Source organism: Hyalella azteca, unplaced genomic scaffold (assembly GCF_000764305.2).
Source record: "Hyalella azteca isolate HAZT.00-mixed unplaced genomic scaffold, Hazt_2.0.2 contig15776, whole genome shotgun sequence".
Taxonomy (NCBI): Eukaryota; Metazoa; Arthropoda; class Malacostraca; order Amphipoda; family Hyalellidae; genus Hyalella; species Hyalella azteca.
Genome location: NW_025945615.1, coordinates 7,166 through 26,642, shown reverse-complemented (window position 1 = coordinate 26,642; position 19,477 = coordinate 7,166). Strand labels below are relative to the sequence as shown.

Below are 19,477 nucleotides of genomic sequence, written 5' to 3'. Positions count from 1 at the left end.
GGATACTCGTAAAATTTTGTTAGGTAATACGATTTATTGAATGTCAGGTAAAAATTAGGTAAAGGCCGGTCCTCACGCTCAGTTTTACACAACGACATTCTGCGCAGTTTTGAGTCGGAATGAAATCGTTGCAATTTTTAGAGCGTCCACACGGTGCCGACTCATGGTTGAACCATGAGTCGACTCATGGTTGAACCAATATATTGTATTTGTACAACCATGGTGCCGGTCGTGCCGACTTATCTGTGTAGTTTGCTCAGTTTTGCGCGATCTCGCCATGGAGGAGGCAGTATTTTGATCAATTTTGACATTGTGCCTTGTTAAAAAGATGGGATCATTTAGGAAATGCAAGGAATCATAATACCAGAGAGATGGCTTGTAGATGTTTATTAATTTTTCCCAATTATTTACGGTAAATACTACTAAAATTAGTATTTTTTACAATCGTTTCTTTGTTTGCGCTTCTATCGATTTCTTTGAATTTTTCTACTAGCTCTCACATGTCTCCATTTTTTTTTGTCCCTGTTACTATAGTCCTTGAATTTTACTTGCCAAATGCAAGAAAAATTTTCGCAGCGAGCAATAAATTCTCGAGAACATTACCGAAGGTCAGCCATCGTCGCCAGAATCATTGAAACTGTGCCCAAATTGAAACGGGAAACAGTGCTACCCGTCTACACGTTCCGACTTATCTGCGCAGGTCATCGAAATCCATGGTTAATTATATACTAGTTCAAGTATTATCGAAATCTATGCTTTGTAACACAGATATCGCTGCAACTGTGCAGTCATCCCGCCGGCTTCAAAACTGCGCAGTTTTCCCGTCTAAATAACCGTAAATTAATAATAACCTTAGTAGTCATAGACAAATAAATGGTTTACATATAGAAATGCAGCAACGAAGAGTCTTTTTTCGAACTGCATTGAAGTTCATTTGCCTCCCCCATTATGCAAATTAAACCTTTCAGAAGCTTATTCCTTATTATCATATATTATTTCTGTTAGCGGAATATTTTTTACCATGAAAAGAAGAAAAAACTTATTCGGACTCCTCTCATTAATATCAACACCGTGGGATGTGAACAAACGTTTACAGTCAGATACACGGAACCACAGTTTGCCTGTTATACAGTACTGTGCAAATTAGTTCGGACAGTGCTATTTTGGAGAGTCATTTGCTTCCTAGTATGACAAGGGACTTTCCTGATGGAGATGGCATTTTTTCAGCAGGATCACGCACCATGCCATACTTCACGTAATATGCGCACATTCTTTGAAGAAAGTGGACTGGAGATTTTATACTGGCCTGGAAATTCTCCAGACCATTGAAAACTCATGGGCTCTAATCAAACAAAGACTCCTGAGAGAAGACTGTTCGACAATGGCAAAGCTAATTTGTGCTGTAATTAGGTCCTGGGATCATGATGAGCAAGTGACTAAAATGTGTTCAACTTTGGTCGAATACATGCCAAATTGTGTTCAAATGCTTGTGAAAGCAGGAGTAGGTCATGACTGCTATTAATTATATAATATTTTGCACCATTGGTATGTTTTTTCAAACAAAACTTCAATGTGGCAAATAATTGTGTTATTTCAACCATTGTCCGAACTAATTTGCACAGTACTGTACCTTGAAAGCACTCAATGTTATTCATTTATAGTAGAAAGATGAGTAATGAAGATCTAGAGGTGTTCGTGAAAATGAACATCTACTTTCGCATACAAGACTCATCTTTGTAAATGCAATTGTGGAGCAATGCGTTTGATTCAAAATATTAGAACGCGTGATTTTCATGACACCGACAATATGGAATATCCAGTCTCTCCATAAATATTATTCGCACTAACTTGGTAATTTCAGGCTCTAAAGTCTAAAACTTTGCCGTATATTCTACCTACACGCTATAACGGAATACAACAAATCCTTAATCTGTGAAGTGAAATGTTATTCTAAAAGAAACGAGCTTTTTTCATATATAAAATAACATAATTTTTGGTGAAATGAAAACAATCGCAAATGCCGATATCATTTATTGGAAGTCGCAATAAATCTTGCTACAAGAGATGCTGTCACATCGGGTCAACCACATGTCATGAAAAGAGTTAACGGGCAAATATGTACCGTAATTGAACAGTAACAAGAAGACAGAATTACCATTTGATAACCTAACAAATAAATTGAGCCATTATCTTTTTTAACCTGTTCTCAAGTAAAAATTATAACACGAGGATTAGCTACAAAGCTTCGCAAACTATTATGTATTACGAGCCATAACATCTATTTTCATCCAATGTGGGGTCGGCAGAAGTTACCGCCTCAAACGCGTGAAACACTCACTTCAGGTTTTTCGTAGCGAAGGCCACTCCATCAAATAGAATAGAAGTGTCGGCGTTGAAGAAATAGGCCCATGGCCTGAGCTGTTGCCGATTCTTGAACTTTTTGTGACTTGATTCACAAGGGATCCGGCTTTTGGAACCCGATCTTTCCATAGCTGACGATTGATTGAGATAGCTGCTGGACTTATTGCCTGGTCAAATATTCGAACAAAGATCGTTGGGGATACCATGATCGTTCATCAACAAGTAAAATACGGTAATTAATTAGGTATTATAGAATACAGGCAAAATAAAGTACAGTAATTGATTAATCACGTACAGTCATTGGGAATCTTTAACGTGATTTATGAACAAACTGCTATATTATTTATAATATTAATTGTTTTGTAAGTCATAAGACAGGAATACACATGACAGAATTTATTACTATTTGAAATAATATCAGAATTTTCAGATATGGAACAGAGAAATTTGCCTAGATGATTTAAAAACAGAATCTTGAAATCAAAATGTTTTGCGGTTGTCTTGAAAACAACTTGCAACGAAATAACATTAAATTTAGCAACGCGTTTCGGGCAGCACCCCGTCCTCGTAAATGTAACCCGGCATAGACAGCGTACTCGGCCGACCCAAGACCTCCCAGTCGAAGCCTTTAGTCACATCGATTTTCCCCATCAGTTTCCCCTCATAGTTCTCAGGACAAGGTTCCTCTCCGTACCTCCAAGTTTTCTCCCTTCTCAGTGGCTTTCTCGATTTCGGAAGGTGATTAGGTTTGCCGAATGTCTCAAAAGTATTTTTTTCGAATCTGGAGCAAAGTTCGACTATACCTCGGCAGGCGCGATCGTGCTGCGCTGCAGCGCCAATTGTTTTGGCCTCGAATTTACTGCATCTGCCATCAGGCTGTTTTCCGTCATTTGGCTCAACATGATACGCCATGTCATGTACGCCTGCTTTGTCACTGTCGGATGAAATTTCATTCTCAGGAGACGATCGTCGAGCGAGAACAGTGCTGGACCATTTGCTGGTGGCCAGCACTGCTGGCACAATGCTGGATACGAACTCTCCAGCTGATAGCTCTGAAGCTGGTGCCTCTGCGAGCCAGTCGTTATAGGCAACAACTTTACTCGCAGGAGTACTGACACTGAAACTTCCACTTTCGACTTCCACAGACGTGACGTTTTCTCCTGACAAGTCTTCGTGTTGAACAGAAATACCGTTTCTGTTAATCTGATTGCCGTTAGAATTTGCGTCACTTCTCAGTTCGGTGATGGCACCTTTTACTTGGAGCGAAATAGTTTCTTTTTTCAACATTGGTGGAATAGATGAAGTCGATGGCAAATTTGGAAGAGGCTTGGATATAACATGAGAGTTATAATTACGATCAGTTTCAATTTTTATTACCGGTTCAGGCATAAACTCGGCTGCAGCATTACAATGCCGAGGATCGGCGTCAGCCTTGGGAACAATACTTACTTCAGGGTAAAGGGTCTTAGATAATTTTTTTTTCAGTACGAGTTTCTTCGTATTCTTCTCGTAATTACATTTGGTATTGTTAGAAAAATGAGAAATTTTGCTCGGCAAAGAAGGAATGTTGCTGTTGGGTTGAGAATTGTTTCTGAAATTTTCGCTAGTGATATTGGGGGAGAGATGAGACGAAGTGTTAGATAGAACAGTCGAGGATGGAATCTCTTTAAGATGGGACTGAGGAACGAAGGATTTTGGACTCCTTCTCTTCGGAGGAACCACAGACCGCAGATCTTGTTTAATATCGTCGGCGTAGTGGGTTAGATATCGTCGCGATTGCATGACACGACGATTTTCCAGCAAGTCTTCTATCACTTGGCTCACTCTACTCTCAATTTCAGATTCACCACCGGAATCATCAAGACAATTACTAATTCCGACCTGATTCAAGGCACTGCATCCAACATCATATCGACGATTTAAAAAATTATTTTCCTGACAGCTGAGCATACCGAGATTTTCCGATTGAACTTTTTCAACATCATGATTAAAACTTAGCGCTTGAAGACGCCTCTCTGCGTCCTTGACCTGTTCTGGAACTGGCTTCATACATTGTAACGACTCTTTATTTTGTCCTATAATTTCTTCATTTACTTTTTCCTTAGCTGGAGTCTTCACTGGAATGCAGCCTTCTTTCTGGACAGCTCTGTAGAGGGCGATATATCGGGCAGCTGCGTAAGCCTGCGGCACAACAAATGAAGAACAAAACGAAACTTTGCTCAGCGGGAAGCCACTCAGTGCTGGGGGCTCAAGAGTCCGCAGGAACTCGATAACAAACGAATAACAGTTGTACGTTGACTCGTCGTAACTGAAAAACAGATATCAAATGCTTGAAAAACATCAGATTAAAATCAGAGAGACGGAATACACTAGAAGATTTGCTAAAAAATGGTACGTACAATTTTGTTTTCTACACATTTCTCAGTACTATGTTTTTTCAGTATACAACGATCAAGGCGACAAACTCTGATATGTTTAGTATTTGTTCAAAATTTTAATAGTTTTACCAGTTTCATAACTATTACAATTAATTGAATAAAAATGAAACAAGGATTGTTTTTGCAGTCCCATGAAGAAGGCTGGGAGCTTTGCTTCACTTGAAAAATTTGCACAGCAGTTAAAACCTGTTTATCATGACCATCCATGCGATGTAGACTGATCTCTGTTCGGACCAGTCGTGGAAAACTATGGCGCTTTGGCCATACTATCAAAAATAGTTGGTCCGTCGGCCAATCATTGGCGGCCTCTAAACTTAAACCTCGTCTGTAAAGTTACACCCATCAATCATAGACGAGTAATCGGCCGTTACGTGTACTTAGGCAAGTTTTGATTGTATACGGCTCTTGAAGACTAACCTATGCCTTTTGACGGAATAACGGCTTTTCAATCAAGAGAAGTAATACTGCTGTAGCCTGACCTCTGAGCGGATCAGTCTTCGGAATTAAAGTTAGCCATATTGAAGACTAACCTCTGTTCGGACCAGTCGTGAGAATATATGGTGCTGTAGCCTGACCTTTGAGCGGATCAGTCTTTGGAATTAAAGTTAGCTATACTGAATACTAACCTCTGCTCGGACCAGTCGTGAGAAGAAATGGTGCTGGAGAGCGCAGTGTTCCAGTACTCCTGCCACACGGGATCATCGGGATCCTCAAGGATGTTTACCACAAGGCACCCGTCAAAAGAGTTGCTAGTCTCACTCTGCAGGCCGTCACCACCGAATGCGTGCACGCAGCCCTCGCTGTCCGTTATGCCGATGTGCAGATCGTCGCCGCTCTCGTAGTCGCTGCTCAATTTCAATATATCAGTGTTGTATGCCAACCAGTTCTTTGTAGTACACGAAAACGTCAACAGTTATTTTGGAACTAATATTTTTTCATGAATTGAAAGTTATTCCAACGATGTAAGGATGGCTTCTAACAAAGTGTAAAGCTCCTCATGTGACCTCCGTCACGTCAAAACAAGTCTTCTATAACCCTATTATAAAAAATATTACTATACTCACTGCAGTGAGTGACAGAGAGCGCATTTTCTCGTTCGTCCGTGACGTGGAGTCACGGACGGACATGACGAGCACAATAGCGCCTTTTTTTCCATAAATGAGAAAATGCGCTTTCTGAACAGCACTAAAACGTTAATAGGCTCAAATTGTTCATGAAAACCCTCTGCATCGGTTGGTAGATTCATTTATAAAACTATCTATATAATATTAAAATTTTAAAGATCCGTTAGAGCAAGGAACTTACTGCAGGAAATCTCCTCTTGTAGGTTTGATGACGAGTGTACACGGACTCTGCGAGGCGCGCCTGAAGGGGAACGGCAGCCTGAAAATGATAATTAAATATCAAATGATAATTACTGGCTGATAAAAAATACTTAATAAGGTATACAAGAGGATCAAAACTATGATAAATTATACACGTCTCCAAGCTCTGAAACATTGGTTGATCTCGTAACACGGCGTGCCGCAAAGCCCGCAAAAAATGAAGTATAAAATCAGACATCACGCATCAAGGTCTCAAAATTAATTATTTGAACAATTTTTTATGGACGCAATGAATTCTCTCAAAGATGCGTTGCTATGTTAACATTTAACAATAGAGAACAACATTAAAATAAGTAATCTACAAAAAAGTTATTTGATTAGTTGCACCTGTAGGGCGTGTCTTGGAGGGAAGCGGCTGTGTGCAACGGGGAGTTGCAGTGTAGACATACGTTTGGCAACTGGGCCGCAATGAGCAGTCCCTTTGAACAATGGCTATAGCAAACCAAGCCTGGATCAAGCTCCATTCCTTTTCAGTCAAGCATAAAAAATTATTCAAAATTCTGTATAAAAATAGTTTGACCGACATTAAATTAGCAATTAAACGTAGCAATTATTATGAAACTTGAAATTCAAGAATTGAGACACATAATAAATGACAAATGCACGTTAACATTAGTCGTTTTAATTCTGTCAAAAAGCAAGAGGATCCTCGCTCTTTATCTGATTTACACTTCCTCCTCAAATGAGCGACCTAATCTCTGAATTCCAAATAGACGTACGTGTTCAGTGTGTACTAATTCAATCATACCAGGTATAAAAAATGTAAAATATCTATACTTTTGTCGTAGGAATAAAACGAAACTTATTAATTTTTTCAATACTGTATAGATTTATTCATACATATAAGCTCGACTACAGCTGCGGAATGTTAGTGGTAACTATAAGTATAGGATGCAATTTTAATAATCTTTTTGAGGCGCGCCAAGTCTAAAACTGGATTAATAATCAGTTAAGTTTTTATTGAACGCTATAGTTGTGATATGTTTACAAAATAGCTTACTTAGTAATTTGTGAAAGTTCATAAAAAATATTTAATATTTGATCCCTGCCTTTAATTACGATTTATGTATAGATAAAAATTTCTCCAGCTTGCGACGGACATCCAAATTAGCACATGTTTTAGTAACAATTCAATATAAAAAAAATTAGAATGGATGCGAGATAGGTTCATGGATGCATGAACGTACATAATTTTGCTCATCAAATGATCAAGAGTCATAACGAACTCGGATACGCAGGGTCCAACACGGAGGGTTCAAGCGAATTCTTGTACAACTTCATTCACAAAACTGACCTTCGGCTTCACGCATGTACTATTTAACTTCCTGTTTTAGTGTTTACATTATATATGAATTGCAATTCGGCGTGTCTTCCAGCAGTAATTGAAATTAACTGGTGTTAAAAGTTTAAGTTCCATCACTGTAAATAATCGGGATTGGGTGAGTTAGAAAATATCGCGCACGCATGGACTGAAACATGATTTCGCTGACAGCGCGAAAGAGCAGATAGAGCAAAGAAAAAAAGAGCTTATGTATAGGTAAAATTTTTAGGACTGAACACTGAAGCAAAGGTAAAAAATTGATCTAAATATAGTCTTTACAAGTACAAATACAGTCTTTAAAGTACTTTAGGAATGTCTCTATGAAAAAAGATATCCAAGACCAATTTATAGCACTTTCCAGTAAATGCAGGTCAATCTCGAAACTACTTGACTACACAGACAACGGACCCATAACCGGTTCCACTAATTAGGTCATAGGGATTATCAGCGTTATTTGCATCCATAGAAAACAGTATTAAACAAATTAAGCTAACATACGTATATCAGAAAATATTATTTAATAATCACAAATAAGTTTCACGCGGTATAACCCTATTTTTGAAAGTGTTCATCGTGCCACGTTCAAAATCCTTTGGAAATTCAACCAATTCCTTGTGCCTACTCGCTACTGCCTAGCATTCTCAACTTCTCAAGAGGCACCTAAGGCTAAGGATCAAGTTAATAAAAAAAAGCAAATATGGTATTTGCTACATTCGAAGATAGATTATTTCACGTGTACGTGAAAAATTTCTTTGAACAGAGGACAACAGATAACACGGCACCACCTTCTCTACAGCTTGCGGTAAACTGCCTCCCGTCATCCAGCATTAGTGGTGGTTTACGCAAGTATACATAGTGCATACCGCGTTTTCTCCACAGGATGTAGCGCGCCATGTTTAAAGTCTGATCCCAGCTAGCTACAGTAGAGATGACGCGCGCCGTAATTTCAGAATGATCAGATAATCAAACAGACTTATATTTGTTACTTTTATTTAACTTTTATATTTTTTCATCGAACTAAAACATTTCTTGCAGTGAATCACCTACATTTCTCAAATTCTCAAGATGAAGAAAAATTGTAATAAAATCGCCTCGAGCGCCCCACAAAAAGTGAGTTGAATGAATGTAGATTGGCATAAGCATTCTAATATCTGTTACATTCATTTTGCTTGTAAAAATGTGTGAAAAGTGCGATTTTGGAAAAGTACCTCTGCTAAGGTCTGTAGAAAAAAAAATTTGCGATATTAAAAATTTTACTTGCATAAAAGTTGCCTACAGTTACAAGTGTTGGCTTAAATATGCGATTCACGGAATTTGCCTATCTCATTCCAAGAAAAATGAGCGGCCATTAAGGGACACCCCTAAAAATGCATTTACAGTAGGACTTCAGTTAGCAAAGGCTCCAGTTAACCAAAAAATCAATTAACAAAAAAATTTGATTGCATTTACCTCGCTTAATGGAAAAAATTTTACTTAACAAAAAATTAATGCATTACCAGTCATCAGGAAATTGTGCATAGAATGTCATAGATGGAATTGTGCACTGGGCAACATAGAATGAAAAGTAATTACCCTAAATTATGATTTATTTCTCCAAAAAATATGATGGTTGTCACTAAAATATTCCTTTTTGTTTCAGGTACGGTATGTATATATGATCTTGTTTTGTTAAAATGAATTCACTTGAACTAATTAAACTGGTGAGAAATTAAAAGCCATCCTGTTAGCTTACAGATGCTGAAAAAATGCTACATCAGTACTGGTACATGGCTGCTGATATGAAGCTTGCATTGGACAAGGTTGTTGTAAATGCACAATGGCATGTCCATGCCCCATGGATACGGTAATATCATATCAATAAAAGAAAAGCAAGTAAAAATCACAGAAAATGTCATTTATTCTACATCTACATCATCTTCAAAGGAAGGGATAGCTTCAGAGTACTGTTAGTAATGGATGAGTACACTCTGCAATCTGCATGCTACAAAATATTTTAAAAGTTTGTTTTATTTTAAATGTCCTGGATTAACCCATTTCCAGGGGTAATTCGGGACGCTTTTATTTTGCGTCTGGCACCTAACGAATAGTATATGGATTTTTTTTGGAGATGCCATATGATAGCCCTCACAAAGAGTGTAGGCTAAAACGAGCCTAAACTTGTTTATGAAATGTTTCATGGTAAGAAGTTATAAACAAAAAATGCTCAAAACCGTCCCTTATTATCCTGTTCAAATACGGTTCAATGGTAAATCTCATGTCTATTAAGTAATAGTAAACTGATGTACTATTCTTAATTATTTTAATTCAAGATTGGAAAATCTGACTTCACTGAAACATTCTTATTGATATTGCAGCTAAAATATTGTATAATTTTTGTGCTAAGTTTCTTTCAAATAGAAATATTATTATTATCTTAGAAAAATGTTCATATATATCTGTATGATGAAGTTTTGACAAATCTTTGACATTAAACTTTAAAGAATGACTTGAAAAATTCAAATAAAAATGAGCCAAAACAAACTTAGAATCTTAGAATCAGTCATCAATATAAAATGTAAAGTTAAATTTTTTGCAAGATTGCTAGTGCATTTAATGGCATTTTATTTATAATTACAAGAATGAACTTTATTTTTTGAAATTCAGAGATTGGATACAATATTTGTAAAACTAATTACACTTGATTTCCCTGTAACCTTTGGATAAAATTTCTGACTATTTTTCAAATTTCCATACAAGATTCTGATAGAAATCTGGTAAATACTTTTCTGCTATTAAGAATTTAAGATAGAATTAGTTATTTTTTTATGTCTGCAATCCACCATAATGTTTACATACAATATCATGTTGCATTTGTGTTCATCTAGCACATTCCATAGCTGCTAAATGCAGCTAAAAAGATAACCCATCTTCAGAGTTTTGTGCCAGAATTGTAACAAGAGGGATTAGAGTTTGACTATGCAAAGAATAGACCTACTGATGTCATTTTAGATGCACAGTAGGCAGCACTTTTTGTCTTGTCACCTAGCTTAACTGAGTCGAATCTAGGCCACTAATTCACTGGTTAGAAACTAGTGAAAAAATCCTACCATGAACTAATGAAAGTTTCAGAGTACCAGGATTGGGGCAGAGAGGCGCGGGTTCAATTCCCACTCAGTGCACCAGTTTCTGGTAAAAATTGGCAAGGAGGCTGGGTGGTTAAGCAAAGCAAAATTGTAGTGGTTGGTTGCCAGTTTGAGGCTGCCGAATGCTGTGAATGTTCTGCAATGTTAAGAATCGGCAACAGTCCTACATAAGAATCGTCAACAGGCCTATAATAAACATTGAAACTGCTATTATTATATTTATTATTTTATCCCAAAGGGTACTAGCCAGAAAATTTATTTATTTTTTTCCTCAGCCATGATTTATTGTGATGCCAGTAAGTGTGTGAGTTTTCTTTTATTGTATACCAATGAAATATAATAGGGTGCAATTTCATGATATTTTTATAGTATTCCATTGATATTGATATATTTGTTTGTTCCTTCCATCCCTTGAGTGGTCTATGCTATATAATTTTCTAAGATGAATGCAAAAGATTGCAACATTGTATACATATATTTGTAGAGAAAAAAATTCCTGAAACTGAGAGGTTGCACTCTGCCTTTGGAGGTATTTCTATCAACAAAATGTACCTAACTTGGGACAGTTGCAACTCGTGTGCTACTAGGGATAACCTGAGAATGAAACCTTTCTTCGATGGGATGTGGTGTGGCTGCTATATGCGTGCTCATAATTGACAATTACAGCAAGTTTATGTGCCCATTTATGGCCCTGAATTATTTTTCAATTTCAAAAGGATTCTAGTCTTTAAAACATTCGATAGCTTGTTTTTATGACCTATCATTGAAATTGAAAACACTAGTTGATTTGTACATACTGTACAAATTTGATGTGTATATATATATATATATACTACAAGAATTATGGTGTAGAAGAGTTGCTTTTTCATTTGATATTTTTTTATAAATCATTGTGTCAGGCTAGAAATTGCAAATTACCAAAACAGACTTCCTATTTAACATCATTTTGAACTTTCAACAATAGTCTTTGACAAGGTCATCATGTTTTACTTTTATTTACATGGAGTTTTCTACTAGGGTATGGTATGTCTTAAATTGTTACCAAATTTTCTTTTAAACATATATTTTCTTATTCTCAGAGCACCCTAATGGCTGGGCAATCAAAGATATCTTCATTTTTCTCATCAAAGAGGAGCCAAGTAATAAAAACTCAAGATATTAACTCCAATGGCGTGAAAGAATTTGATATAATTACGATTGAAAATTCACCTCAAAAACAAAATTTTGGTAAAGATCATCCTGACAAATCTCTTTCTCTCAATGTTTCGTCAAGAAAAAATGAACCACCTGCATCACAATCATCATCAGCCACTATTTCCCATGCTGATCAATCATTGAAAGGCTCCCAGAGAATTTCTCCTTCCTTACTGAGACCATGTAGCTCTATCCCTAAGCCTAGTGAAGATTGTGACTGGAATTCTGAGTCTAGTGATGAAATTATAGGTGAAACTCCTGAGAAGGCATCAATATTTAACAAGTTAAAAATGAAGTCTAAAATTGTACATGCTGAAAATGTAAACCAGAAATGTAGACGTTCCAATAATGGGCCAAGTAAATTATCTGCAAGCAACAAATCAAAGTTAAAATCAGCAATATCTGCAAAGCAAGATTCTTTAATGAATGCTGACCAAAGTTGTATTCCTCCTTTTGACTCAAGAGAAAAGACTCTGCCAAACAAGCGCCTAGCTGATCAACCAACTGGCCTTTCTCCCAATTCTAAAAAATGTGATCAAATTTTATCAAGAGAAGTAAATATTAAATCATGTCAGTCAAGTTTATTGTCAAGATTGAATGATGTATCTGAAATGCAGAAAAGTGTCCCACCACCACAAGTTTCTCATAAAGGTCAGTTGAGTCCTTATAGCATTAATATTGCTCCAGCCATCAAGAACAAAAGTTCAAGCATCTTAATGGATGTGGATGAAACTTTAGTTGATATTCTGAATGAATATGGTTATGGTTCAAATAAAAATCTTAAAGCAACATCACAGGAATCTCCTCATTCTGAGGATAATTCTTCAAGCAAGAAAACCCTTCCAAAAATTAACCAAAGTAGAGTATCTGAAATTAACAGTCACAATAAAATTCCTAATAATTCAAGCCCTGCTCAAGCTACTGATGATGCTGGCAATGATATAAGCGAAATTCCTGAAGAAAATGATGATACAGTTCAAGAAAAAAGTACAAACCAGGATCCTATTGCAGACTTCATGGATGACTCAGAATTAGAGTATGAAAAGCTGGCCTGTGAAATGGAATTCATGTCACCATTCAAATTCAGTGCTAAGTCATGTGAAGAAATTCCTCAAAGCAAGTGAGTGCAAGAATGACTTTCATGCATTCAAAGAATACCATAGTTTTTCATCTTAAGTTGTGAATGTTTTTTTTTTGTGATTTGTTGAAGTTGATTCATGCAAAAATGTCCTTAATGCATACAAAATAATCACAGGATATTCATTTGGGTCTGATCAATAGCAATAAGCTTATTTTCTATGAAGTATTTGAAGTTTAAAATTAGACTTTACTGGGAGACTGTATTCTATTTTATGCCTTATAATTCTAACATTTCATTCTTCTAGATTTGTGGGTGAGTTACTAAGTGAAGGAATTGGTGCTGATTCCTACTGCTCAGCTGGCAATTTTGGCCGTCATGTTGTTACAAGCGTCAAGCGTGATTTGTATGAACCAATCCTGCGTTTGTCTCTTCTCCAGCTGTCTTCAAACTGCCCCAAAACATGCAGTTTACATGGCTCATGGTGAGATTTGGAGCTTTAATAGAGTACAATCTACAATTTTACTTTATATTTTACTACATAGTTTAATATTGCCTGGTCCATTTGTTTACCATTTTGATGATAAAAATGCTGATATTGCTTAAAAAATGAATTGTGGTTGTATTCATGCACATGTTCTTCATTATTAGAAGTAACTATTGCACACCCTATTTGAATTCCAGTAACTTACTGTTTCAGTGATGAAATATCAGTTTAATTTCAATACTTAATGGAAACCTTGTACAGCAATCCATTTGTTTAAATTAAGGTCCATAATTCTGGGTTTTATCTAACTCACGATATGAACATTGACAATTTGTGTAGAACCATACATAAAGACGAAGGTATTTAAAAAAGTAATTGATCAAAAATGATTCATTTTAATAATTTTCATATCAATTTGTGATGGTTTTGAAGAAATTCTAAATATTCTGGATTGTGATTATATGCAAATGAGTTCAAGGAATGGAAATAAGAATTTCTATTCCTAAATTTTCCAGTACTTAACAATCTATAGGTTGTTGTGACTGTTTCCTCCAAATTTGTATGGATTTGTTCAACATTTATTCTACAGGAGTGAATCCGTGCTACAGGAGGACGACATTGTGCACATCCTCTTCTGTTCAGAAGTGAATGGTCATTACTCAGTTACAGATCAAGAGGTTTGTATAACTAATCATATCCACTTGTATAAATTAAAGACAATTTTAATTTCTTCTATCAAATATAAATTCTTTTGAAGACTGATTCTTGGATTCATAAATTTTTACATCATGTGAGTCTTGATTTTGAGGAATTTTTCTTTTTGCTGAATTTACAACATAATTGTAACAAAATTTGATTCTTAGCAAAATAAATGTTCATTTGGCATGTTGGTTTTCAGAAATGCTTTCATATTCTAAAATTTGGGAGCACAAAGAAAATTTTTTCTCATATATTAAATATGTGAATTTTTTCTAAGAAAGATGCAGTGATTGAAAATTCAAATAAATGTAACCATTCTGAATATAATAAATTAGGTTTCAGTTATTATATTTTATTTACTCATTACTAGTCCATTTTTATCAAGATATCCAATTATTTAATTCATGATCTTTATATCAAACAAGGCATTGTTGTTTTGCTATTATTACATTACAGCATTTCCAAACCTGATGTGTAGTTGTGTTACTCTGACTTCTGTATAATTCAGTGTGAAAATTTTTAACTTCAATAACATAGGATAGTAATAAATAAACCATTATTTTGACAGGGTATTGTAATCATCAACCCTGACGTGCTGTTGTCAGGGACAAGCATAGTGGCAGGTTGCTTTTGTAGGCGCAAAGCAACACTTGCCGAGACCTTCAAAGGCATCGATGGATGCAACCAAGTCATGCTTGTGGGATCACTGGTCCATCAACTTTTTCAGGATGTGAGACATTCTACCAACTGGCAATTTTAATTATTTTGCATTCATAACATGAGCAATGACATGCCTTTGGACCACAATAATTTTTGTATGTGTGTTTGATATTCATGGTTATGATGAAAACACATGTAAGCAGCTTTGCCTAACCCAATTATAAAATTTACTCCATCTAATCAGCCTCAAAAATATTTCCAGGTTGTGGAGAAGAAGCAGGCTGTGTCAAGCAGTGAGCTGCAGTCATTACTACAAGCCTTGCTGCAGCAGTCATGGGTTGTGCGTGATATGTATGGCCTCGGTCTAACACCACAAATTCTACATGCTGAGATGAGCAAGTTTCTTCCTCACATTGAACAATTTCTCCGGAATTATATGCCGTCTGCTGCCTCTCTGTCACTTAAAAGTGAGCATTTGTTTGCTGAATATTAGTAACTTTTATTACTTTTAGAATTTGTATAACAAGATTCATTAATCTTTTATGGCTTATTCAACTGTCATGTGCTTTTATGTTGAAATACTGCTCGATTTTTTATGATGCATTCCTAAGGCCTGCAAGTGTTTGCTTGTTTATCTAAATGGACTGGGCAATTTTTTTTTTTTGCAGATGGTTGCCCCGCTATAAAGCCTAGACAGTCTGTTGGTTTAACCCGTGGGTGGTCTGGAACGATCAAACAAGTGCTTGACTGTGAAGAGAATTTCTGGTCTCCGAGATTTGGCCTCAAAGGAAAAGTTGATCTCACCCTTGCTGTGCAAGATCATTTAGGAGACCGAGTAAGACATTATGTTCTGTTACTTATTTGGTAATTTGTTTCTTGTACTTCATTGATGCTCGTTGCTCAGTTTAAGTGTATTTATTCTCGAAAATCTTTGTGTATTGATGAGGCTTGTTTACTGTGTTGCCCCTTAAACTCGTCTCCCAACTCCGACGGTAGTGTTTTCATGTCTCAGAAAAATTGGTTTGCAATTGCATGCTGAAATTTCAAGAACTTGAATTTCATCTCTTCAGTTGTTTATTTCTCAAGTTTTTGTCTATATTATTAGATGGAACTAACGGTACCAAAAGATCGCCTACTGAAAATGTCTTATTTAAAAAGTCCGTGAGAAATTTCTCAGTTTTTTAAGATGTTACAAAAAGAGGAGAATATATTATGCATATGTGTATTGTAACTTCATGTTGCGCTTTAAGTAGTAAAGCACCATATGTTTGTACCTATTTATAGCATTGCTAATTGTGTGTTCAGAGTATGATGTTAACTCTATAAGAGGAGAGTTAAGCTGAAAAAGTACAAGATATCAGCTCAAAAAAATGTCTGTAAACAGGTGCTGCCCCTGGAGCTCAAAACCGGGCGTGCGACGTTCTCGTCGGAGCACAGAGGCCAGCTCATGCTGTATACGCTCATGATGACCGATCGTCGGCCACTGCCCTCCGGCTCCGGTCTCCTATTGTACCTCAGGTCTGTCTTTGCTTCCTCATGTTCTGTAGGATAGGTTGCAGTGTTGGATTATGTCTCTCTTTACCACCTCATGTTCTGGAGGTTGCAGTGTTAGATCATGTAGGTATATCCTATTGTATCTAAGGTCTCTCTTTGCCGCCTCATGTTCTGTAGGATAGGTTGCAGTGTTGGATTATGTCTCTCTTAACCACCTCATGTTCTGGAGGTTGCAGTGTTAGATCATGTATAGCCTAATGGATCTCAGGCCTGTCTATACCGCGTCATGTTCCGTGGCATGCATTGCAGTGTTCGATCATGTATCCAATTGTATCTCAGGTCTCTCTTTACCGCCTCATGTTCCGTGGTATGCGTTGCAGTGTACGATCAAGTGACAGTAATAAACATGCTGAACAAGCTTCCTGGGTTGCTAGGTTATTCTAGTTGCTGTGTGTAAGCACATGGACTGCATTTTGAGTTTATCACGTGAAACCCTTCAATAAAAAGATTGGTATTTCTGATTTGACATTCGCTAACATGAAAGGCTAACATTTAAATTAACAAATTAAAATTGTACTCAACGTCACATTTAGTACCTATACTTACTTATCATTTAGTTCACCTGACACTAGGTGCAATAAGAATGGAATCATATGATTTTTAGTTTTTACCGACTCCGACCCACTTGTGCACTGACGGCAGTGAGGTTTCCCTCGATACTTTAAAATTTTTTGTGCTTCTGAATATAGAGTAGATATTGCATTCATCTCTCCACTGGAAGTCGCACTCGGTGCGTAAAGTTACAACATTGTTTTCCATAATGAATTAACTGACACGAAAATCCCATTGATAATCTGTGCATTGTGATATGTTGCACTATGCTGATTAAAAAATTGAACACAAAGCACCGAGTCTCATATTTATTTCTTAACTCCATTTTTATCTCCTCAAAAACTAGTAAAATTACTTATCAGAATGAAAAATTTTCCACTGCACAGGTCTGGCGACATGGAAGAAGTCACCACTGGTCACCTGGAGAAGCGTGAACTCCTGCAGCTGCGTAACGAGATGGCATCATACTTTGCCAGGCCACCTGCTGTGCAGGTAATTTCGAAATCTCGGTATTCCACTTCGATAAAATTCAATTAACATCTCAATTGGCAAATGTGTGTGTACTGCTGCCCAATATTTTTCAAATTTTCTTGCTGATTTGGCTTTAAACATTGATTTTGTTAATATTGGCTTTAATACAATTATTCCTCAAATTGCGTTCTAGTTTCAATCTAGTTGCGTTCAGAATTTGATAAGATAAGAACGATCTGGAAGATAAAATAAAATAAGAATACATTGCAACCATCATATAAACTAAGATAAAATAGAATAACAAGAATCAATCCCTGCAGAAGGATGGGAAACTGGCCTTACCCTCGTTGCCCTCACCCATCGACCGTGAGAGGGCATGTCAGGGCTGCCCTCACCTGCTGGTATGCACTGCCCTCAACACAGCTCCTCCCTCACCACCTCATGCCATGGCTTCCCTCGTGCCCGCTACCCTCGCACATCTACAACCTGTCAGTTCTTTTATGATTTACAGTTTTTTCCATTTTTATTCATTTTCATTTCATATTTTCTACCGGCTACCTACACACTGTAGTGACTGTACAGCAAACTGAGCTTAGTGTCTGTCCAACCACAGCTTTTTTTATAATTGTTTCTTTTTTAATTTCCTCTTCTACTTAAAATTTAGGCTGATATCTTTTGTATGATAATGCTTGCATCAATGAGAATTTACTAGCCTCAGCTCTGACCCTATCCCTATGCTACATTGCTACATGCTACTTGATACTTATTATTGCTAGCCATGCTAGGACTAGGTACACACTACACACCTACACAGTACACACTCACAGTGCCAGTGGATAGCTAATTCTATAACACTAATGTGGTTCAAAACTAGAATTTTCCTCCTTTTAACTAAAATCCTGTTGCTCTAAACCTAAAGACCAACTGACTGTGACTGCATCTGCATGGACTTTTTTCAGCAATTAGATTGGATCATTTGAGCCTTTGGAGTTTGGACTACCGGCTACCTACACACTGTAGTGACTGTACAGCAAACTGAGCTTAGTGTCTGTCCAACCACAGCTTTTTTTATAATTGTTTCTTTTTTAATTTCCTTTTCTACTTAAAATTTAGGCTGATATCTTTTGTATGATAATGCTTGCATCAATGAGAATTTACTAGCCTCAGCTCTGACCCTATCCCTATGCTACATTGCTACATGCTACTTGATACTTATTATTGCTAGCCATGCTAGGACTAGGTACACACTACACACCTACACAGTACACACTCACAGTGCCAGTGGATAGCTAATTCTATAACACTAATGTGGTTCAAAACTAGAATTTTCCTCCTTTTAACTAAAATCCTGTTNAGAAATGTTGTAGCAGCTAAACTAATCAAAATATTGCAAAACTAAAAATAGTTGCTAAAAGTTCAACATTTTTACTATCTCTGTAGCATAAAGCAAGTTAGGAAATCATACATTTACTACCTCTAAAAAATTCCTGAAAAATGTGTGAAAAGTGTGATTTTGGAAAAGTACCTCTGCTAAGGTCTGTAGAAAAAAAATTTGCCATATTAAAAATTTTACTTGCATAAAAGTTGCCTACAGTTACAAGTGTTGGCTTAAATATGCGATTCACGGAATTTGCCTATCTCATTCGTCATTTCAAGAAAAATTAGCGGCCATTAAGGGACACCCCTAAAAATGCATTTAGAGTATAGGACTTCAGTTAGCAAAGGCTCCAGTTAACCAAAAAATCAATTATCAACAAAAAAATTTAATTGCATTTACCTCGCTTAATGGAAAAAATTTTACTTAACAAAAAATTAATGCATTACTGGTCATCAGGAAATTGTACATAGAATGTCATAGATGGAATTGTGCACTGGGCAACATAGAATGAAAAGTAATTACCCTAAATTATGATTTATTTCTCCAAAAAAATATGATGGTTGTCACTAAAATATTCCTTTTTGTTTCAGGTATGTATATATGATCTTGTTTTGTTAAAATGAATTCACTTGACCTAATTAAAATGGTGTGGAATTACAAGCCATCCTGTTAGCTTACAGATGCTGAAAAAATGCTACATCAGTACTGGTACATGGCTGCTGATATGAAGCTTGCATTGGACATGGTTGTTGTAAATGCACAATGGCATGTCCATGC

General features: G+C 36.5%; 2 protein-coding genes across 2 annotated transcripts; one reads left to right on the top strand and one right to left on the bottom strand.

The window, feature by feature from the left end:
* Window positions 1-2,499: 2,499 nt before the first annotated feature.
* LOC108681759 lies at window positions 2,500-6,810 on the bottom strand. The gene is made up of 4 exons (XM_018170831.2): window positions 6,512-6,810; window positions 6,105-6,182; window positions 5,426-5,644; window positions 2,500-4,669 (listed from the first exon to the last, which is right to left on the bottom strand). The coding sequence occupies exons 1-4, from the start codon at window positions 6,646-6,648 to the stop codon at window positions 2,896-2,898; spliced, it is 2,208 nt and encodes a 735-aa protein (XP_018026320.1). The 5' UTR covers window positions 6,649-6,810; the 3' UTR covers window positions 2,500-2,895.
* Window positions 6,811-8,389: 1,579 nt separating this feature from the next.
* Window positions 8,390-18,302, top strand: LOC108681760 (DNA replication ATP-dependent helicase/nuclease JHS1). The gene is made up of 11 exons (XM_018170832.2): window positions 8,390-8,615; window positions 11,707-12,941; window positions 13,207-13,383; window positions 13,976-14,063; window positions 14,654-14,815; window positions 15,008-15,212; window positions 15,414-15,580; window positions 16,130-16,263; window positions 17,238-17,343; window positions 17,643-17,810; window positions 18,282-18,302. The coding sequence occupies exons 1-11, from the start codon at window positions 8,571-8,573 to the stop codon at window positions 18,300-18,302; spliced, it is 2,508 nt and encodes an 835-aa protein (XP_018026321.1). The 5' UTR covers window positions 8,390-8,570.
* The last annotated feature ends 1,175 nt before the right edge of the window (window positions 18,303-19,477 follow it).